The sequence below is a fragment of the Centruroides sculpturatus genome, unplaced genomic scaffold (assembly GCF_000671375.1).
Source record: "Centruroides sculpturatus isolate CEXI.00-Female unplaced genomic scaffold, Cexi_2.0 scaffold473, whole genome shotgun sequence".
In the NCBI taxonomy this organism is placed as follows: domain Eukaryota; kingdom Metazoa; phylum Arthropoda; class Arachnida; order Scorpiones; family Buthidae; genus Centruroides; species Centruroides sculpturatus.
The window spans coordinates 529,843-555,416 of record NW_019384687.1 but is presented as its reverse complement, the minus strand read 5'-3'; the positions used below and the strand labels follow the sequence as shown (position 1 = coordinate 555,416).

General features: G+C 25.3%; 1 protein-coding gene across 1 annotated transcript in view; it reads right to left on the bottom strand.

The window, feature by feature from the left end:
* Positions 1 to 3,204: 3,204 nt before the first annotated feature.
* LOC111627088 (choline-phosphate cytidylyltransferase B-like) overlaps positions 3,205 to 25,574 on the bottom strand; it is a 79,405-nt gene continuing 57,035 nt past the window's right edge. Inside the window, exons 4-7 of the mRNA XM_023370646.1 lie at positions 22,858 to 22,980; positions 13,858 to 14,009; positions 11,271 to 11,492; positions 3,205 to 3,399 (exon numbers count right to left, since the gene is read on the bottom strand). Of these exons, the coding sequence (XP_023226414.1) occupies positions 3,220 to 3,399; positions 11,271 to 11,492; positions 13,858 to 14,009; positions 22,858 to 22,980 (677 nt within the window). The 3' untranslated portion in view covers positions 3,205 to 3,219. The remainder of the gene's footprint in view (positions 3,400 to 11,270; positions 11,493 to 13,857; positions 14,010 to 22,857; positions 22,981 to 25,574) is intronic.

Genomic DNA, 25,574 nt, shown 5'->3' with positions numbered 1-25,574 from the left:
TTTTTATGATCAGACAACGAACACATGATCGGATAACGAACACTTCACTGAACAAACACAAGAAGAAGCGATGTAAATAACGAATACTGAGTGGTCTTCCTTTGTCTTCAGGCAACAATTCGAAACTTTTCAGAGCACAGGAGATGTCGACATCGACGTTGTACCCAGTATATACTGATTGGATAGTATTCCCCTGAACTTTCAAACTTCCCTTGTAATTCCAGCCTTTTATATTTCTGACAGAAACAATTCTTTTATGTTTTCTTCTGAAAATGTGGATTTATGCCAATATCTGCTATTAAAGATCTTTTGAAGAAGTGGGAGGATGTCAGAACAACGGTCTTAAAATGGCATCCAAACCAGGTTGAGGTTAATANTCTTTTATTACATTTTAAAAATATAAAATAAATTTATCAAAAATAATAATAATAATTCTTTAAAATCATTATGAATCAATTACTGGTTTCTTGGGTAAACTATTCTATAATCTACATGTTTTTTCAAGTATGTAATCTTAGTGTAATAATCAGTGGCATAACTACCAATTTGTGCAACCTGTGCAGATGAATGGGGCCCAAAGCAGCTAGGGTGCCTGGGATCATTAAAGACAAGACTGCTTAACAACTATACATTACCAGTAATATATTCAAGATGTAATGAGCATTTACACAGAAATCAATCATGTGAGAACAAGTGTGTTAAAATCTCATTTAGAGAATTCCATTTCATCATCTTTCTTGTCTTGATATATTATATTTGGGAAACTACTAAGTGCATTTTGAAGATGATCCAATCTCCTCAGCATGCACTAAAGAAAGCTGCTGTCTTATTCAAAAATGGTAAACAAAATTATCACCATTAAAAGAAAAAAATTTGAAAAATTTCATATACAAACTGTGAAATTAGCAAAATTTCCTACAACATTTTAAGAGAGATATGTGAAAAAAAAAGTGATTTATCACCATTCCCAATGCAATTGCTCACATTTGGGTTTTGCTTAGAGAAAAACATAAGACTTAATGAACCTACTTCTGATTGAAAACCATGCACTTGTATCCAACTTGCCTGATGTCCACATGTACCTTTTTCTATTATTCTTATAATGTCTCTCACTATGGCTTCTACCAAATGTTTATTCTCTAAACTAAAATTCATAAAAAAACACTACTTGAGGAGTTCAATGGCCAAAGAGACTAAGCAGTTTAACATTACTTTCCATAGAAAATTCAGAAGTGAAGAAATTGGACTTGTCCAAGACCATGCTACTGACAATGAACGGCGAGGTAATATATTTGTCATAACTGCAATAAGTATATCCATCGCCCAAAGTCCAAAAAAGAAAAATTAGGTAGTCAGGTTCTTAATCGCACAACACACCAGGATGTATAACAAATGTGACTCACATGAACCAATTAACTGGTGTGAAAACAATTAACATTTGATTGACAAATGTTTTCATGACCCCTTCTGAGCTCTTCTTCAGGCTTCTTTTTAATTCAAAACAGGCTGGCAGTTACTATTCGATTTTATATTTGAACATTAAGAGATTTCAAATACCTATTTTAGGGAGATGTATCTTTCAATGGCATGGCAAGCTTTACCAAACAACAATATTTAATTTTCAATCATATTTAAAGGAGAATGCATGTGAAGAGGTTCTCTGAATTCAAACTCATCATATTGTTCAATCATATTTAAACATCTTACGGGGAACACACATGCATAAGGTATTCAAAATGTCTTAACATTCAAATATAAAATCAAATGGTAGCTGCCAACCTGTTTTGAATTAAAAAAAATCTGAAGAAGAGCTCACAAAGGGTCACAAAAACGTTCATCAATCAAATGTTAATTGTTTTCACACCAGCTAACTGATTCACATTTGGTCAGGGTTCATCACAAAGTAAGTAGGCCTATAGTGTATTAATGTAATTTACTATTTTTAAACTGAATAAATTATTTATCACTATAATTTATGTATATTAGACTGTGTAGCAAAAAATTACAGAAAGTCCAATGTGGGTCCATTTAGGAAACGTTGCACAGGGTCCACTCATGTACAGTTATATCAATATCTCTGGCAATAACTAAAATTTTATGTAATAATTGAAACAAAAATAATCAGATTTAAGTTTTGTTATTTTCTTAATTTGTTATTTAATACTTCAGCTGCAAAAAATGATGAAAATTTATATTTAAAAATTTAGAATGGTTTGAACTATTGTAATATAATATAATATGGTCTTGTTTTATGTAGGGCTGCAAGTCAACAGTATTACATGAAACAAAATTCCATGTAAATTTGTACTCTATTCCAAGCAGTTCCAGACAATTGCCTAGACACTTATGAAACTATTTACAATTAACAGGAAAATTTTAAAATGTGCAAAACATTTCACTTATATTTTTACTAATATAAAGAATAACATTTCAGTTTGATGTTTCTGAATAATTTTATTATATCATATCAAGTACATTACTCTAGAAAATTGCTTGCAAACCAAAGTATTTACAATAGTGAGTGATATTTTGAATATGTAGAATATTAAACTGGAGAAATACCGTTTTCTGACTTGAGAGTCAGATTCAGTGATATAGGAATGGAATAACCTAATATTTGCAAAAATATAAATCTGTACATTAAAATTCCATGTAAAACAGAACCATACTGTACAAGTTCCTTTTAAATTATTAACTTTTTTAAACATAGAATTTGATAACTAAATTACAGTGTAATTGCAATTTATACAACATTTATATTTCTGGAACAAGCAATTTAAGTGAATTTTTATTCAGGTAAAAGACCAATCATTCATTAAAAATTTTAAAGATTATATTCAACAAATGCATAAGCAGTCATCCAGATAAGAATTTTTCAAATATTTTATACAACTAAATTAAGAAAAATTTTAAAAAATAATTAACATACATGATGTAATTTTAAATGTTGTTTGGAACAAAAGCTTATATAGTATAGTATAACTAATAACTTATAAATATTTACTTATTGCAATCTTTTGATCAATTCTTATAAGCTTTTTTTTTAATAGTCTACAAGAACATATGTGTAAAAACCAAATGACACATTAAGAAATATTGTCTTATATCAAAATCACAAAGATTGTATAAATCAAAACCACACTGCATATTAAGATTAGCTTAAATAACAATTTTTATGATGTATATTTTTCTAAATTAGTTATTAATAAATATATTTTCTCATTTATATATTAAAAAAAATAATTTACTCACTATTCTTCCGTCTTTACCAAACATTTCTAAAAAGGAATTAATAAAATCCCTTGACTTTTCTTCCCATTTTTGTATAATTTCATGCCGTTTTCCTTCAATTTTATCCTTCAATTCATCCATTTTATTTTGAAATAGAAACTTCTTCTCCTGCAGACAAATTAAACTGTCAAAAATATATAATATACAACTTGCATAAAATTACCTTTAAAGAGTTAAAAAATTTTTTGATAAATTATCAAAATATTCCAGAAGAAATGAAATGATTTGATTACACACAATAGTGTATCTTATGATTAATTTTTGTTATCTCTCTACTTGAATCAGATCCATTTTTTAACTATTAATACTTATATTAATAAAAACTCCAAATAATTTACATAATAATGAAAAAATATTAAAAATGCTTAATAATTACTTACAATACTCTTATTTTTTTCTTAATTCATATTTTAAAACTTTGTACAACTAGCAGAAAGCATAATTAAATTTTGAAAGTTTAAATCAATTTATATATTGTACAATTTAAATTTAAGTGTTTCAGTAACTGATACACTTAAATTATATGATATATAATTTAAGTGTATCAGTTACTGAACATATTAAATTACATATTAAATTAATAAACTGATATATTGTACAATTTAAGTTTAAGTGTTTCAGTAACTGAACAAATAAATACATTATTCAGAATTCAAATTTTTCAAATAAATACATTTAAAAAAACATATACTGTATATATAAAGATATTTTTTCCATAGTTTTCTGAAGCATTTCTTAGGGGAACCAAAAAAGAAATATCTAATATTCCCTACTTTCTAAGATTACTTACATTTAAATAGGAAACATTCATTTCTTTTGCTGTATATCCTCTTGCCAAATTACGTCGTACATAAACATCATAATCTCTAACTATTCGAGAAACTAAATCTGATGTAGAAATCCCTTCTGTACGTTGTGTAGCGACAAACATACCTCGAGCCTTGATATCTTTATAGACATCTTCTTGTTCGTCCATAGTATAGGGATAGTCATCATGTGCCACAAAATCTATCTATAATATAAAATTTATTTGTTAAATATTAAAATTAATATTAAACTGGCCTTTAAAAACAGTTTTTAAATAACATTTTAAAAAACTTCTTTAATAAAATGTTAACAAATAATTATAATAATTACTATATCTATATCATACATTAACTAATAATTCTTATATTTTGTTATGTCAAGAATTCCATTTTGATAATTATATTAATAATCAAGTAAAGTTTATATAGAATGCTCACACGAAATAAAAATATATATGTGCAGTGCAAGGTGTGATACTAAATCAAACTTTAGTGATAACATGAGCTGGTTGAGCTGGATAACATGCGTGTTGCACTACTAGACTCACAGAATTGCTAGGCTGGACTTGCATCATCAAACTTTTGAATTCTGTATTCACTTGATCAACAGTAGATTAATAATATTAATAAAAATTTATAATATTTGATAATGTTTTGCTAGCAAAATGCTTTAAAAACTATTCTAAAACCCACATAGAATATCATTATATATCCATTTTTAATAGTTTAAAAAGTTTATTGATTTTTCCAGTTAAAGTTCATTTTATTGGTTTTATTAAAAATAGCTGATTAATGATTCTCAGAAATTATAATGTAAATGTATTTCCATATTTCATACAAAATATCTGATAGGTTCTTTATTTACATGATAAATAAAAAAATTGTTTATACACTGAGTTTGACAACAGTAAGTCAGATTTGCTGATACTATATGGCCAGAAAATCTCTTATTTCTGGGATCACTGATTGATTGAAGACATATTATATTCTTTTAATATTATATTAATATTAAATTAAAGAATATAATATTAATATTATATTCTTTTATTAATTAAGATATCTATTCTGTTCTTCTCTTAAATTCTTTGTTAGCAAAATTGGAAATAGCTACAATTTAAAAAATTTCATATTTTTAAAAATCTGCAATTCTTGTTTTATGTAACTCAAAGTTAAATCACTCTATAAATATAATATTTAAGATAACATAATAGTATTACATAAAGCTGATTATCCAGAAAAATATTGGTTTTATTTATTCAGAATTCAAATCATTACTGTTATTTAGTTTATTTATTTATTAATATTAATTATAAAAAGAAAAAAAATGAGCAAAGTCATTGACTTTCATTAGCATTAAATATTAAATATAATTATTTTAAAGCTAACTTTTTATTCTTTTGACTTTGCTTTTCACAGTTTATATTTAAATAAAATATGATAATCCCATGATTAATGTGGTTAATGCATCTTACAAAAACAGCATATTAATCAAAATTACTCTAATGTTTATTGCTTACATTATTCATTGAATTAATCTCATAACTTTCAAAATGTTTGTTAACTTTGTGGCTTCTTTACTATTTATGATGGGAACATAAATTAAATTAATGATTAAATTTCATATAGAAAGGTTGTCAGATATCTGAGTAACTTCAAAGTCAATGCTTCAATTTGGCAACAATTATTACTCCCCCTACATAATAATAAAAATCTGGAATTAGAGTCCCAAGTCTAATTGTTACTTAAATAAATTGACATCTAATTCATTAGATTATCAAAAATACAGCTTAAAAAAAAAAAAAGGTCATGTCATCATTGAATGTATTCCAGAACATGGAAGTGAATAAAAGAGTAATTATTTCAACAAACTCTGTCTTCATTTTTTGATTTTAATTAATAAAAATATTGGTAAAAACTTCAATTATAAAATATTAAAATATCAAACAAATATAGTTCCACAAACATTCAACCTATAATTTTGCTTGCTAACAATTTTTTTTCTGCAATTAAGTATAGTTTTCTATTAGACTAATTTTAAAATATTTGGCCATAACCTTAGCCAGATGGCAAACTTGTATTGTCTAAAAGTTGTCATCTAAGTCAATTGGTAGCTTAAAAATATGAATCTACCCTCAAAAATAACATTATAATAATTGCACTTCGTCTATATTAAGCTAATGTACTGTATGCACATAGGAAATACCTCATATTTTCTTAATGTATTATTTTACATACTGTAAAATAATACATGAAGAAAATTTTCATGTTTAAGGAAATGAAGTGTTATTTGCATAATAACATTTCATTTCCTTAAACATTATTTTAATGCTGTAATAAAACAAAAAAATTATGCACTTCATATAAATATTTACAATAATATAATTTTAACATTACTACTAATACTGCTACATACTAAGTTATATATTCTATACTCCACACTACCATAATTATACTGAATTTTGATTACTTACATTCCAAGATAAGCAGAATTCAGTATAATTACTATTATATCTTAAATTAATGAACTACTATTACCATCAATATAGCAAACTTTTTGAAAATTACATTTACCTTATGTTTTTGCAAAAATTCATCATCTAATACCCATGGTGCATCTTTAACAACTTCATCCACATAACGACAATGACAAACTGCTTCATACCTTTCTTCATCAGTCATTACTGTTTTACCTTTATGTCTATGTGTTAACTGATCACTACACACTATAATATAAATGAATATTTTTAAATCATCATTTAACTATAATTGTTATTTACAGATTTTAATTAAATTATTAATGTTAAATGCTATTATTTAGTAATTTTATAAGTTATAAAATAAAATTTTAACTGGTATAGCTTTATAACTTTACTAACACACAATGATGAAACTTACAAATATTTGAAAATATATATATTTAAAATCCATAATGCACTCTCTCTTTATTCTTATTTGAATTGTATATGATTAATTTAAAATAAATAAAACAATATACACACTTAAACTTAGTTTGAAAAGAAAAACAATTCATATATAAATTTTAATATTTTTTCATCAATACAAATAAATTTATAACCATTTATATAGTCAATAATTATTTTGACTATATAATTATATATAAATTTCAGTAAAATTATTTAATAATTTTTGTTATTAAATAAATCACATTATAATAAATATTTATTTACATATCATTATATAGAGAACTTTCTAGTAAAAAAATTCTATTCCTTAAGTAAAAAATTGTTGAAACATTGTGACAAAAATTATCAGCAAAGAATCACAAGTCTGTATAGAACATTCATGGCTTCACAGATTTGTATCTGTGCATTTGTACAAAGTCCTGTGTTAATATCATCTTGAAATTCATAATAGCCATAAATTTTTATTTGCACTTGGCCCTAAAATGTTGAACTGGCAATGCTATACAATTTAAGTTATACTTCTACAAATGTGAACCAGCAGTATTGTACAATGTATACAGAACTATCAAAAGGCTGATGGTACCAGATCAGGACTATAAATAAGGATGAAGAATAACTTATGACGACTTTAGTTCCTACATGTCTTTGCTGCTTCCTTACACAGTCTTGCATTAACACAATACAAGAAAAAGCATTCTTTCTGGCTTTACTTGTAAATGTGTGTCTTGAATGCTCTTGTAAGGTTTTACACTATTTCACTGAATTGATTGTTTTTTTCTTCATCAGATTGCTTCTTTGTTTAGAATAAGGAAGATGAGTTCACTTTTGAACTTGACTGTAATGCAACACAACAAACACACTGTACATAAAAAATTGCATATTTCTGGCTATGCTTATGGCTATTTGTTTATCTTCACAACTTAAAAAATATTGCAGTAGTAAAGCTTATTTTTCAATCAATCCTAGTAAGAATGAAAGAAGGATGACTAGCTGTTATTTCATTTATCTTTGTGCAATACTTAATACAAAAATACTTTTTTAATTACATTCTTTATTATTTTAGAAGATTATATTTATATAATAGTCTAAACCTAATTTTCTGATTCTTTAATTTTTATAGATTTCACAGATCTATTACCTATCATTACATGATCAAATAAAAAATTCAAAACAAGTTCATGAGAAGACTAAATTTGAATGAATACACACCACATCCATTATTTAAAACCATATTTAAAAAATAGATACAGTAGGTGATCGGTTAATGAGCAGATTGTATAACGAACAAATCGGATAATGAACACTTTAGTGAAAGATTTTTATGATCAGACAACGAACACATGATCGGATAACGAACACTTCACTGAACAAACACAAGAAGAAGCGATGTAAATAACGAATACTGAGTGGTCTTCCTTTGTCTTCAGGCAACAATTCGAAACTTTTCAGAGCACAGGAGATGTCGACATCGACGTTGTACCCAGTATATACTGATTGGATAGTATTCCCCTGAACTTTCAAACTTCCCTTGTAATTCCAGCCTTTTATATTTCTGACAGAAACAATTCTTTTATGTTTTCTTCTGAAAATGTGGATTTATGCCAATATCTGCTATTAAAGATCTTTTGAAGAAGTGGGAGGATGTCAGAACAACGGTCTTAAAATGGCATCCAAACCAGGTTGAGGTTAATAGGCCTAGAGATCTCTACAATTACAATGCTATTAATTACTTCTGAAAAATCATGAAGAAGACAGAAAAGCAATCGACATTAGACAGATTCTTTAACCCCCACGAATGGAAAAAAACATGACTAATAAAAATCAAGACTGTGTATATATGTATTTTTATTATTACATGTGAATAAACATAGTAAGAAAGTATATATTTTTTATTTTTGGGCAGTTTCCAGAATGAATTAATCAAATTCCCATAGAAACCTATGGTAAATCGATATCGGTTAATGAACAATTCGGATAGCAAACAAAGTCTTGGAATGGATTATGTTCGTTAACCGATCACCCACTGTATATTTCAGTAAATACAATACTATGGTACTTAAGTAGTTCAGATCAATCATACCAAAGTGTATTGTATTCTAAAATTAATGTTGTTTTTAAATTATTATTTTTAAAATTCAATTATAACTTTACTTTTAATTTTTATTGACAAATATCAATATAACATTTCTGCAGATGTAATTTTAAACAGTAATGAAGGAAATAAAATATTTTCAGTTTTTAAATGTATGTTCTATTAAATATAATAGAAATACAGCCATAATACAGTCAAGTCTACTTGAGAGAGCACCCTTCAGATCACTGCATAATGCTCCCTTATCTAACTGCTCCTTTATCCAAAGTAACAAGATCATTCAGGAAGTTATTAATGATATTTGGTTATGTCCATCTTTTCATGTCTAGGAAGTCTAGGTAACTTATAACAAACTTGAAAACATTAAAATTCATTATCATGTAATTTTACTGTATTGGTTTCCATTCTTATATCATCAATTTTATTGTTTTATCAAATAATCAGTAAAAATGGTATATTTACCAGACATATTACTTTCACTTCTTTCCAAAAATACAGGAGGAGGCTTAGCTGAAAAGATCTGAACAACCTTACTCCAAAATTTCTGATGCTCTCTAATGCAACATATAGTATAAAATCAAATAAGTAGGCTAAATACTACCTTAAAGTAAGTCCATGTGACCTCCAAAATCTAGTTGCTAGATAGGAATACAAACATCAAAACCAGTTTTAACAAAGTTATTGTCTAGTTAATACTCACTTCTTGCCTTATCCCCTAAAGATAAGGACTTTTGTGTGATCTGCACTGTTTGTTCATGTATATTTTTTGATATCTATTTAATATGTAATTATTTCTCATGTGTGTCCAATAAAACCTGTTTAATATGATTCTGTAAGAAATCTTTTGACTTTCCATTTATTAAAAAACTAACCAATGGAAGGTTTCACCAAATTCAATCATAGTGCAGTGGTGTCCAAACTATTCAATTGGCAAGCCAAATTGCATGTAAGTTGTTTTTAAGCAGGCTACAAATATTTTGTATATTCCATATATACAAAAAGGCTTATTTCTATTATTTATAAGTAATGGATTACATATGTTAATTCTGAGGTCATACTGTATAGAGGGTTTTGTCCCAAGCACCTTGGGCAGTGATATATTTTAAGATTAAAGATAAACCCTTGTAAATCTCCCTTAAGTAGACTGCTGCTCTGAAAATGATGCCAACATGTTACTAGTTTAAACAGACTGCTCTACTATCAAGTGTTCTGTTAACAGGCATCCTGTTAACAGGCATAAGAGAAAACATAAGGGAAAAAATAAGGAATAAGGGAGAGTGACCTGTTAAGCAAACTGCTCTCTTATCTAATGCTCTGTAAGTGGACCCTACTGTATAACAAATAAGAAATAACATTAAAAGTATATTTGTTATTATGCAAGAAGAGGTTAAAACTCTATTAAATTCCAACACAAGTCAATAACAATATTTTGTTTTGCAATTTGTAGTTTAGTTTAAGCTGAAATAGCGTTCATAAAGAAAATGATTATATATAAAATTTATAACATACTAGCTGTTACCCACGGCTTTGCTCGCGTGGATTTTGCAAGCAAACCTTATTTACATTTGTGACCGAAGGGTCGGCACCTCTTTGGTGCCCTGTCAGGATGACACCACCGCGTCTCGGCGGACACGGAAGCCGCGTTATTTAGGTCACGCGAGCAGTCGCGTAACGGAGCGATCAGAGTCGAGATAGAAGGAGAGACAGCACAGCGGAAGTGATTAACATAACAAATGTTTAATGAGTAATGATAGGGAATACATATCTTATAATATGTTGATAGTAAAGTTCGAAAGTAAAGTTAACTGAGCGTTCTCGAGAGAGAGAGTTTACAATTCATACGCGTGGCGATAAATACCTTTTTTGAAATCTTGATCTGGATCCCAGTCAGTAAGACAGAAAGTTCGGGAAGTCCAATAATCCAATAGTTCTTTTTCTTTGATATTAGGTGATTCTTGATATTAGGCGATTCTTGATATTAGGCGATTCTTGNGAACAAATAAATACATTATTCAGAATTCAAATTTTTCAAATAAATACATTTAAAAAAACATATACTGTATATATAAAGATATTTTTTCCATAGTTTTCTGAAGCATTTCTTAGGGGAACCAAAAAAGAAATATCTAATATTCCCTACTTTCTAAGATTACTTACATTTAAATAGGAAACATTCATTTCTTTTGCTGTATATCCTCTTGCCAAATTACGTCGTACATAAACATCATAATCTCTAACTATTCGAGAAACTAAATCTGATGTAGAAATCCCTTCTGTACGTTGTGTAGCGACAAACATACCTCGAGCCTTGATATCTTTATAGACATCTTCTTGTTCGTCCATAGTATAGGGATAGTCATCATGTGCCACAAAATCTATCTATAATATAAAATTTATTTGTTAAATATTAAAATTAATATTAAACTGGCCTTTAAAAACAGTTTTTAAATAACATTTTAAAAAACTTCTTTAATAAAATGTTAACAAATAATTATAATAATTACTATATCTATATCATACATTAACTAATAATTCTTATATTTTGTTATGTCAAGAATTCCATTTTGATAATTATATTAATAATCAAGTAAAGTTTATATAGAATGCTCACACGAAATAAAAATATATATGTGCAGTGCAAGGTGTGATACTAAATCAAACTTTAGTGATAACATGAGCTGGTTGAGCTGGATAACATGCGTGTTGCACTACTAGACTCACAGAATTGCTAGGCTGGACTTGCATCATCAAACTTTTGAATTCTGTATTCACTTGATCAACAGTAGATTAATAATATTAATAAAAATTTATAATATTTGATAATGTTTTGCTAGCAAAATGCTTTAAAAACTATTCTAAAACCCACATAGAATATCATTATATATCCATTTTTAATAGTTTAAAAAGTTTATTGATTTTTCCAGTTAAAGTTCATTTTATTGGTTTTATTAAAAATAGCTGATTAATGATTCTCAGAAATTATAATGTAAATGTATTTCCATATTTCATACAAAATATCTGATAGGTTCTTTATTTACATGATAAATAAAAAAATTGTTTATACACTGAGTTTGACAACAGTAAGTCAGATTTGCTGATACTATATGGCCAGAAAATCTCTTATTTCTGGGATCACTGATTGATTGAAGACATATTATATTCTTTTAATATTATATTAATATTAAATTAAAGAATATAATATTAATATTATATTCTTTTATTAATTAAGATATCTATTCTGTTCTTCTCTTAAATTCTTTGTTAGCAAAATTGGAAATAGCTACAATTTAAAAAATTTCATATTTTTAAAAATCTGCAATTCTTGTTTTATGTAACTCAAAGTTAAATCACTCTATAAATATAATATTTAAGATAACATAATAGTATTACATAAAGCTGATTATCCAGAAAAATATTGGTTTTATTTATTCAGAATTCAAATCATTACTGTTATTTAGTTTATTTATTTATTAATATTAATTATAAAAAGAAAAAAAATGAGCAAAGTCATTGACTTTCATTAGCATTAAATATTAAATATAATTATTTTAAAGCTAACTTTTTATTCTTTTGACTTTGCTTTTCACAGTTTATATTTAAATAAAATATGATAATCCCATGATTAATGTGGTTAATGCATCTTACAAAAACAGCATATTAATCAAAATTACTCTAATGTTTATTGCTTACATTATTCATTGAATTAATCTCATAACTTTCAAAATGTTTGTTAACTTTGTGGCTTCTTTACTATTTATGATGGGAACATAAATTAAATTAATGATTAAATTTCATATAGAAAGGTTGTCAGATATCTGAGTAACTTCAAAGTCAATGCTTCAATTTGGCAACAATTATTACTCCCCCTACATAATAATAAAAATCTGGAATTAGAGTCCCAAGTCTAATTGTTACTTAAATAAATTGACATCTAATTCATTAGATTATCAAAAATACAGCTTAAAAAAAAAAAAAGGTCATGTCATCATTGAATGTATTCCAGAACATGGAAGTGAATAAAAGAGTAATTATTTCAACAAACTCTGTCTTCATTTTTTGATTTTAATTAATAAAAATATTGGTAAAAACTTCAATTATAAAATATTAAAATATCAAACAAATATAGTTCCACAAACATTCAACCTATAATTTTGCTTGCTAACAATTTTTTTTCTGCAATTAAGTATAGTTTTCTATTAGACTAATTTTAAAATATTTGGCCATAACCTTAGCCAGATGGCAAACTTGTATTGTCTAAAAGTTGTCATCTAAGTCAATTGGTAGCTTAAAAATATGAATCTACCCTCAAAAATAACATTATAATAATTGCACTTCGTCTATATTAAGCTAATGTACTGTATGCACATAGGAAATACCTCATATTTTCTTAATGTATTATTTTACAGTATGTAAAATAATACATGAAGAAAATTTTCATGTTTAAGGAAATGAAGTGTTATTTGCATAATAACATTTCATTTCCTTAAACATTATTTTAATGCTGTAATAAAACAAAAAAATTATGCACTTCATATAAATATTTACAATAATATAATTTTAACATTACTACTAATACTGCTACATACTAAGTTATATATTCTATACTCCACACTACCATAATTATACTGAATTTTGATTACTTACATTCCAAGATAAGCAGAATTCAGTATAATTACTATTATATCTTAAATTAATGAACTACTATTACCATCAATATAGCAAACTTTTTGAAAATTACATTTACCTTATGTTTTTGCAAAAATTCATCATCTAATACCCATGGTGCATCTTTAACAACTTCATCCACATAACGACAATGACAAACTGCTTCATACCTTTCTTCATCAGTCATTACTGTTTTACCTTTATGTCTATGTGTTAACTGATCACTACACACTATAATATAAATGAATATTTTTAAATCATCATTTAACTATAATTGTTATTTACAGATTTTAATTAAATTATTAATGTTAAATGCTATTATTTAGTAATTTTATAAGTTATAAAATAAAATTTTAACTGGTATAGCTTTATAACTTTACTAACACACAATGATGAAACTTACAAATATTTGAAAATATATATATTTAAAATCCATAATGCACTCTCTCTTTATTCTTATTTGAATTGTATATGATTAATTTAAAATAAATAAAACAATATACACACTTAAACTTAGTTTGAAAAGAAAAACAATTCATATATAAATTTTAATATTTTTTCATCAATACAAATAAATTTATAACCATTTATATAGTCAATAATTATTTTGACTATATAATTATATATAAATTTCAGTAAAATTATTTAATAATTTTTGTTATTAAATAAATCACATTATAATAAATATTTATTTACATATCATTATATAGAGAACTTTCTAGTAAAAAAATTCTATTCCTTAAGTAAAAAATTGTTGAAACATTGTGACAAAAATTATCAGCAAAGAATCACAAGTCTGTATAGAACATTCATGGCTTCACAGATTTGTATCTGTGCATTTGTACAAAGTCCTGTGCTAATATCATCTTGAAATTCATAATAGCCATAAATTTTTATTTGCACTTGGCCCTAAAATGTTGAACTGGCAATGCTATACAATTTAAGTTATACTTCTACAAATGTGAACCAGCAGTATTGTACAATGTATACAGAACTATCAAAAGGCTGATGGTACCAGATCAGGACTATAAATAAGGATGAAGAATAACTTATGACGACTTTAGTTCCTACATGTCTTTGCTGCTTCCTTACACAGTCTTGCATTAACACAATACAAGAAAAAGCATTCTTTCTGGCTTTACTTGTAAATGTGTGTCTTGAATGCTCTTGTAAGGTTTTACACTATTTCACTGAATTGATTGTTTTTTTCTTCATCAGATTGCTTCTTTGTTTAGAATAAGGAAGATGAGTTCACTTTTGAACTTGACTGTAATGCAACACAACAAACACACTGTACATAAAAAATTGCATATTTCTGGCTATGCTTATGGCTATTTGTTTATCTTCACAACTTAAAAAATATTGCAGTAGTAAAGCTTATTTTTCAATCAATCCTAGTAAGAATGAAAGAAGGATGACTAGCTGTTATTTCATTTATCTTTGTGCAATACTTAATACAAAAATACTTTTTTAATTACATTCTTTATTATTTTAGAAGATTATATTTATATAATAGTCTAAACCTAATTTTCTGATTCTTTAATTTTTATAGATTTCACAGATCTATTACCTATCATTACATGATCAAATAAAAAATTCAAAACAAGTTCATGAGAAGACTAAATTTGAATGAATACACACCACATCCATTATTTAAAACCATATTTAAAAAATAGATACAGTAGGTGATCGGTTAATGAGCAGATTGTATAACGAACAAATCGGATAATGAACACTTTAGTGAAAGATTTTTATGATCAGACAACGAACACATGATCGGATAACGAACACTTCACTGAACAAACACAAGAAGAAGCGATGTAAATAACGAATACTGAGTGGTCTTCCTTTGTCTTCAGGCAACAATTCGAAACTTTTCAGAGCACAGGAGATGTCGACATCGACGTTGTACCCAGTATATACTGATTGGATAGTATTCCCCTGAACTTTCAAACTTCCCTTGTAATTCCAGCCTTTTATATTTCTGACAGAAACAATTCTTTTATGTTTTCTTCTGAAAATGTGGATTTATGCCAATATCTGCTATTAAAGATCTTTTGAAGAAGTGGGAGGATGTCAGAACAACGGTCTTAAAATGGCATCCAAACCAGGTTGAGGTTAATAGGCCTAGAGATCTCTACAATTACAATGCTATTAATTACTTCTGAAAAATCATGAAGAAGACAGAAAAGCAATCGACATTAGACAGATTCTTTAACCCCCACGAATGGAAAAAAACATGACTAATAAAAATCAAGACTGTGTATATATGTATTTTTATTATTACATGTGAATAAACATAGTAAGAAAGTATATATTTTTTATTTTTGGGCAGTTTCCAGAATGAATTAATCAAATTCCCATAGAAACCTATGGTAAATCGATAATCGGTTAACGAACAATTCGGATAGCGAACAAAGTCTTGGAACGGATTATGTTCGTTAACCGATCACCCACTGTATTNTAAAACTAAACAACTCATAATAATAAGTAAGAATGATTTAGAAAATAAAACAAAAGAACAAATTAACAATGAACAATATATCATGTTAGATAATAATCTGTATGAAAAAATTAAAAAAGATCTAACAAAAATAGTTAAAGATATGTATTCGAATAATAAAATTAAGGAAATTGATAAAAATAATATACTTAAATTTTAAAAATAATAGAATCCCAACACTAAATATACAGTTAAAAACACACAAAAAAGAAGAAAAATACAGACCCATAGTAGATTTCAGGTACTCCATATTGTACAATTTGGAAAATTATATTAAAAAACAAAAAATTTTGAGGAATCCACAAATAGTATAGAAAATGCTGGTGAAGTTATTAATATAATTCAAAAAAGAAAAAAAGAAAAAACGGACACATTAATAAGTTTAGACGTAAAAAATATGTACCCAAACATAAAATGAGAATTAATTGAAAACAGCCTAATCCAATTAAAAACAAACCAAACATTAATCGACCTTATAAAATTTGCATATAAAAGAAATTATTTTGAAGCTTATAACAATTTTTATACACAAACAGATGGTGTTAGTATGGGGTCAAAGATGGGGCCAAAATTAGCTGAAATAGTAATGAAAGATATAGATAAAAAAATAGAAAACATTCCCGGTGTAAAAGCTGTAATGAGGTATGTGGATGATTACTTATTGATAATGAAATAACAAATGAAAAGATAATTTTATATACAATAAATAACATAAACAAAGATATAAAATTTGATATAGAACTAGAAAAATATAATAAAATTAACTTTTTGGATATCACTATAAAAAAAGAAAAAGAAAATTTTCATTTAGAACATACAAAAAACCATCTAATGTTAATAAAACGATCAGTTATTATTCACATACCCCAATGGCTATTAAAAAGAATACATATATAATGGAACTAAAAAAGATGTACACAAGAACAACCAACAAAAATGAACGTGAAATAGAATTAAACGAGTTAGATCATAAATTCATCCTCAATAGTTATCCAAAAAAAATATTAAAAATTTGGCACACACAATATTACAAAAACAGATTTAATATAAAAAATAAAAAAGGGGGAAAAATTATAAAGCCTTCCCTTACATAACTAATATTAACGATAACTGTTCAAAACTTTTAAACAAAGATATGTGATTTTGGCCCCATCTTTGACTAATAAAATTTCACAAACTATTCATAAAATAGGAAAACATAAAACCAAAATTGATAAATTGAAAAAAAAACTGGTACAGTTTATAAGATAAACTGTACCAGTCAGAATCTGAAAGAATACATAGGGGAAACAGGAAGGACATTAGAATTACGTATAAAAGAACATGAAGCTGTCATAAGACTAAAACATAATAATTCCCCATGGTTTAACCACATAAAAAATAGTAACTGCCAAATTGATAGAAATAATATTAAAGTCCTACACTACGAAAAAGATATTTATAAATGTAAATTTAAGGAACACATAAAAATAATAAAATATAACAATGATAATTAATAAATGTGTCAACCGGTATGCAAATAGACCAGCAATGAATGGTACAGTAGACCCCCCCTATAACACTGTTGATAATTCCGTGTTATACGAGTCACTTAAATTTTACAAATACGTGTGCCGGGCTGTGAACGGCTCACATATTTGTAAAATTTAAGTGACTCATATAACACGAAATTCATATAACACGGAATTATCAACAGTGTTATGGGGGGGGTCTACTATATACAATAATAGAGGGCGCTAAGATAGATTAGTTACATCAAGGTCTAAGTAAGAAGGTCAGACACTCTCCCGTGATTCTATGCGGCAGCGGGCCTTTTGGCTTATCAATAGACTTTACTTTTTGGGTCTTATCGATTTTGGGGCTTATCGATAGACTATACTCCACACGTAGTTCCTGCATTAGTCAACTATTATTACATATATAAGTATTCAAAACTTTAAACAAATTGTAAAAGTAAATCTACAGACGTTCGATTGTTTAGATTTCCCGCAAATAAGCAGAGGAAAGCAAAATGTAGCGTAGACATCAAGGGATGGTTCATGATGCAATTCAAAGAGTTTGTAACAAGTGGTTTAAATGCGCGGATACTCTTCGTGTCCATGAATGAACTATACATGGAAATTTATAAATGACATTGACAATCCAGATATAAAACAATGAAATTTTTTTCATTTTTCCATCTGATGATAAAATAATTAAACATATAACTGTTTTAATATGACCATATTGTATTTAAAAATAAAATTATGATGATGGTATTGACTTATACTCTCAATATTTATTAATAAAACATTGCAAAAAATTTAGTTTAATCAATAGTAATTTATACTTAATTCAATTTAAATAAAATTTACATTAATTTTATTGTTAAAATTTTTATTTTAAAAGAAGTGATGGAAATCTAAATATATCTAATTCTTATAATATAGAGATTTTATAATATCGATTTTATTTATATTTAATTTTTTTATTTACATAGGAATAATTATTTGCCACTGATCTTTTATCTTGAACATTTAAAAACAGATTTTATTTGAATAACAAATTGTTTTTTCTGGAAAGAAAAAAAATATAAGGATCAATTATGTTTAAAATGCTTGTGTTCGTAAATCCATTTTCAGAATACAAGTAAAATAATTTAGCTGAATTGTGCATTTGATACATTTTTCTGGTATGGATTTAAAGTGTAATGATCTAATATTTTTCTCACATTTAAATATATCAAATATAATGCAAAAGACTTAATATTTTACAGTAGTTTTTAGTAGTAAACTTTAAATTTTATTATTAATGCAGAACNTTAGTTATTATAAAATGAGCATTACATTGACAACATTTATTAATAATACTATTGAATTTCATCTTAATTTTATAATCAATCGTGCTTTAAAAAAATAATTATAAATTTGTTATATTATATATTATATTCTTTTATATTTTATACTTTAATTTTTTTTGATGTTATTGCATCACTTTACGAAGTGCTTATATATTTAATTGCATCAGTTTTAGCACCTATTTAATTAGTTTCAATCACGACAGTGAATGATATGCATGATTGTTTCTTTTAAACTATTTGATGAAAACGTTATATAAAATTGGAGTTGAGTAATCATCTGAAATTATTATTATATTTTTGACTAAAAATCATTGAATTTATGCAATTTTAGTTTAATTAATGTCGTATAAAACTGACTGCTCATACAAGCCCCAAAATGGCAGCTCAAGAAGTAGGTCACGCATGTCCTGACCTCCTTATATAGACCTTGAGTTACATCATAGGGATTATACATTGTCACGTCAAAAAATTTTTGTTGTGTTCTAAATTGTTTTTTAAAAAAGTTGTACAAACATATACTGTCAAATTTTGAAAGATAATATACTTTTAAAAGAAATCTGTATGTATATTTATTTTTTAAAAGACTTTTTAAAATGTTTATTGTAAAATATTACTAAAATGTTATAATTTATAATTACTAGTGTAACAAGCAGTACATTTTTATGATGTAACAAGATACAAGTTCTTAAAGTAATTTAATTAGAAAGAAATCAGTATGTATATTTAATTTGTTTAGTTTTTATAAAAAATGTGTTTAAACATTTGTAAAAAGTTACTATACGTTATGATTTGTATGTTACAAAGTAGCAAGCAGTTCTTTTTTGCAATACAAGATACAAGCCTTTTGAGTAATTGTATAAGATGGTAAAAATATTGTAAACGTGACTAAAAGTGTAAAAATTAGAAACTCATGGAAACTCTTAAAGATGATATTATGAAATGTGTTTTTTTAATTTTGTTGTAACATTATCTACTCGAATTGTTTTTTATCAATTTTTATAATTTAATTTATTTTGTAGCACTGAGGAGGAGCTAGTAAATTAAATAACCTAGCTCGAAATGCATCTGTAAAAAACGATAAAAGGAGTTTATAACCTGAATTGGCTGTGAGGTAGTCTACCGAAAAGATTTTTTTGGATTGAAGAGACATTCACTAAATCAACATTAAAAACAGCTAAACCATCGAAAAATTCACAAAAGTTTTATGATTATGATTATATTTATAGTGTAATATTATTAATATTTTTCACTTGAAAATTTTGAATTAAACACTCAAGCATACACCCACACATATTCAGAATAAGCAGCTCAGAATATGTAAAATCTACACTAGAAGCATATGGTTCAATACTCCTTGAAACATCTTATTGAAACTATTTAGTATTGAAGCATATGTTTCTAGCCTAAATTTTTATGTACTGTACTATATTGCAATCTGCTCATTCTCTAAATACATATCTATAAGCAGTGAGAGATGTTTTAATTTTTCTAAAGACAACCTTCTCTCTTCATTCATTCATTATTCAACTAAAGACTAAATTTTGCTTGCTGTGGGGCAACAACCATAGGAACACAATTTTCTTTTCAATTTCTCTATATATGAGAATATAAGATAATATAGAAATATGAATATTTTCAGTATTTTTAGCAATGGAACAAAACTTTTTTACAGTAAAAATTTAACATGTTTTCAACAATCAGTTCCATACCATAGCATGCCCTAATTATTTATTAATTGTAAAATTAAATGTATGCTTTGAATAGTTATTAAAGTTTTACATACGTTATGTTATTTATTTAAACATATTAAACATAACACATTATATAACATATATATATGTTTAAGAAGTTGTTTATATATATTTTTTATATAAACATATAACATAAACATATATATATAACTTAACATGTTTAAATATTTAATTAAGGCAATACAATTAACTGAAAGTAATATCCAGAAGAGTGTAATTTCACTCTTTAAATTCATTATGTTTGCATAGTTNTCTAATGTATTCTTAGTACAAATTGATATATTTTGAAATATATACTCTTTCCATAAAAATGATCGTTTGAAGATTGATATTCATTGTATTTTCAATAACACAAAAATATTTATTCTGGTTATTGTAAGCAATATTTCAATCAAGGAAACAGTCATAAATTATAAATTGTTTTTATGATATAATTAAATTATCAAATAATTTTAATTGATTAATTTAATTATAGTTTAAACATAATCCACAATTTCTGACTGTTTAATTGATCAATAAATGTGTCTGATTATAATATATTATTACGAAGTGTTTTCTTTATTATTCAAAATTTCATAAGGTTTTAAAAAATTTTTATCCTTGATATTTGAATAAGCTAGATAAACTTTATACTACATATATCTATCTTGAGAATTATAAAGATATCTAAGGAAATAACTTAACATGTTTAAATATTTAATTAAGGCAATACAATTAACTGAAAGTAATATCCAGAAGAGTGTAATTTCACTCTTTAAATTCATTATGTTTGCATAGTTTCTATTTATAAAATGATATAATAAAACATCTTGGTTGATAATCCAATGAAATAACTGAATTTACAATAACACTATTTTAAATGCTAAGTAATAGTTTAAAATTTTTAGTATATATTACTCATTATCCAATTTTTTCTCATCACATTTGAATAACTATAGCTTCATTGTTATTAGGTATTATAAATCAAGTTTTCCTACACTCAGTATTGTTCATTGCCAAATTGAAGATATGCTGTATATTATTAATTATTCCAGATTCTGTATTCTTAATACATTATTATACTACATCTGATTTGTATAAATTCATTTTCATGTATTTATTTCCTTCAATAAAAAAGATTACACAGGTTGATAAGATATCCTAAAATTGATCAAATTAAATCATTATCAAAGACAAAGTAAAAATCAACTCCTTATCACTTATATTTTAACTTTAATTCAATACATAATATAGAAGTCTATATTATAACATTTGAATGTAATTCAGCATAACCTATCATAACTTAACAATTCAACAATATTCTAATAAAATAAAAATATATAGAAGTAGTGCTCAAAATCCATACGAAAGAATTCAAAATTCAGTGGAAAGTGTATAAAAGTTTAATAATAGTAAATATATAGTACTATAAATTTTAAACCATTTAGAAGCATTTAAAAATCAAGAATCACTGTGAATTCAATTGTTTTATTGAATTATCAACAAAAAATAAATATACTTTCAAGTGGGAATCCATCTTCAAACAAATAAGAAAATGTATGAACTTATTGTTTATAAAACTTTTTTAAAGTTTTTAAACAAAACAATTAATTTGTTTTATTAAAAATAATCTGAAAATATGCCTTTTTGCTTAAAAACATTAAAATGTACCCAGTTTTTTGATAACTAATAAAATAGATGGATCTAAATTTTTCTAAAATTTTGAACTATTTAGTTTTACCTAAAGATCATCACATTTTATAAATACATTATATTTTAACAGTTAATAAACTGTTAAAATATGTAAAACTGTAAAAAAAAAATGAACTAATCTGTGAATACAAAATATTTTCAAATGAATGTGTTAGAATTGTTGTCATTGCATAACAACAAAATTTCAAATTTAATTACCAAAGATTTTTATAAGAATATTGTTCACAAGAAAAACACATTTAAAAATTAGCATTTTAAAAATAAATCTTTTAATATATTTTCAAAATAACTTACCACCCACTATTAAATAAATAGTTGCATTAGGAAAGGCATTTTTTGCTTGCAATAGCTGTCTTGCATGACCCTGATGAAATAAATCATATATTCCATCAGCATACATTCTAATTGGTCTTGGAGCTGTAAAAAAAATAACATATTTTATATTATTATTGTTTTTTTCATAAAATTCAATACTACTAAACAAGCAAAAAATTAATCATTATAATTTTGATAATTCCTGTTGACATTATCAATATAAATTACTAATACTTTTCATAAAACAATTTTAAAAATTTATATTATTTTAGCCCAAAATATTTTCAATTTTCAAAAAGAATATCAAATAAAAAGAATTTAAACTAGAATATGCAATCAAAATTAAAATACGTAACAAAACAGAATTACAAAAAACTTTTCATTGATATAAAAACAGCTATTAAAACATTCATAAACATCTTGTTTGCTTAGTTTTCATGTTATTACATCAAAAATTGAAAATATATCAACATTTATTAAATATAAACAAACTTTATTTAATTTATAAACAGAAAATTGTCAAAAAATACTATTGCACAACCCTGAATGTAATAAATCCTCTTAACTCCAAGTTTTGATTATTATAAACAACAACTTATAACAATTATTCACATTTGTTTAACTTATTTGTAAGCAACAAAAGCACTGATAGTCTGTTTCAAAAAATATTAAATTCATTAAAAATTCTTATTTATTTTTGAATATTCTGGAATTCATATTTTAGTTGAGCTAATTATGAGTCATTTATTAATAATCAGGTAAAAATGATTTACTATAGATAAGCACATCGAATATAACAACAAATAAGAATCTATTACATTTTAAAAAAGTAAATGAAAGTTATATGATACTCAAATTTACATATAGGCTTAATTCTATATCTTAAGCAATATACATGCCAAGTTAGAGTTTTATATTATCAGTTATATGTAGAATGAACTATAGGTATCTACTGTATAATAATTTTATAGTAATTGTATAATTCTGCCTGTATTCAACTGGTTATGTATCTATCTGTGATTACTGAAGTTTTGAATTCAAAGTTCACTCCAAGCTAATGTTTCATAATCATATCTATATTAATAATTATTAATTAAAATAGAAANATATCTTAAGCAATATACATGCCAAGTTAGAGTTTTATATTATCAGTTATATGTAGAATGAACTATAGGTATCTACTGTATAATAATTTTATAGTAATTGTATAATTCTGCCTGTATTCAACTGGTTATGTATCTATCTGTGATTACTGAAGTTTTGAATTCAAAGTTCACTCCAAGCTAATGTTTCATAATCATATCTATATTAATAATTATTAATTAAAATAGAAATTGGGATTTAATCTTAACTATTTTCAATAATACCAAAGTTTCAGTAACCAATAGCAATGGGAGGTTTGTATTCTAAATTTGAACTGTATGTTACTACCTAAGAGACTAATATACAATATATTTTAAGCATGGTATAACTACAAATAATCTGTGTAAGTCTCCTGTTACTATTGGATACTAAAATTTTGGTATAATAAATAGTAGTTAAGACTAGATCTCCAGATTACATTTCAAGTGAAACTCACAAACTAAAATATTTCTTACACAATCTGAATTAAATTGAACTAGAATTCATTCAGATTATATATAAATTTTGAAATCATGTAATCTTTTTATAGTTAGTAATATTTATTTATTATTAAATTAGTAATAGATATTTTAAATAAAAATATTACTAAATTCAAAATTATTAAGAATTGACTATGTAATTGATTTGACCAATAAATTTAATGAAATATCAATTTATACTTAATTATGTATGTATTTGTGAATTACACATAAAAACATACACACATACATACATAATTAAAAATAAATCTAATGTATTCTTAGTACAAATTGATATATTTTGAAATATATACTCTTTCCATAAAAATGATCGTTTGAAGATTGATATTCATTGTATTTTCAATAACACAAAAATATTTATTCTGGTTATTGTAAGCAATATTTCAATCAAGGAAACAGTCATAAATTATAAATTGTTTTTATGATATAATTAAATTATCAAATAATTTTAATTGATTAATTTAATTATAGTTTAAACATAATCCACAATTTCTGACTGTTTAATTGATCAATAAATGTGTCTGATTATAATATATTATTACGAAGTGTTTTCTTTATTATTCAAAATTTCATAAGGTTTTAAAAAATTTTTATCCTTGATATTTGAATAAGCTAGATAAACTTTATACTACATATATCTATCTTGAGAATTATAAAGATATCTAAGGAAATAATTTTTTAACATATTTCAATTCTGAAGATAGTTTTTCATTTATCTATGTAGCTTATTCTGAATACAAAAAGACAGAGCTATATAGAAAATTAGCCAGGAAATCAGAAATATAAATCAAGTAAACTATATCTATAAACTTTTCTAAAACACAATAAATAAGATTAAAAATAAATTTGTAGTTTAATGATGTTTTCAATAATAAGAAAAATAGATAACATTTCTAATAATTGTTCTATTTCATTGATATTTTTAAAGCAAATGTTTAAAGTGATTTTTTACTTGTACAAAAATATGTATCAATACAGCATAGGAAAGATTCTTCAACATATTATAAATATTTAAGTCTTACTATTAATACTTTTAATTTAATAGTATATTCAATGAAAACAATTCCTTTTAAA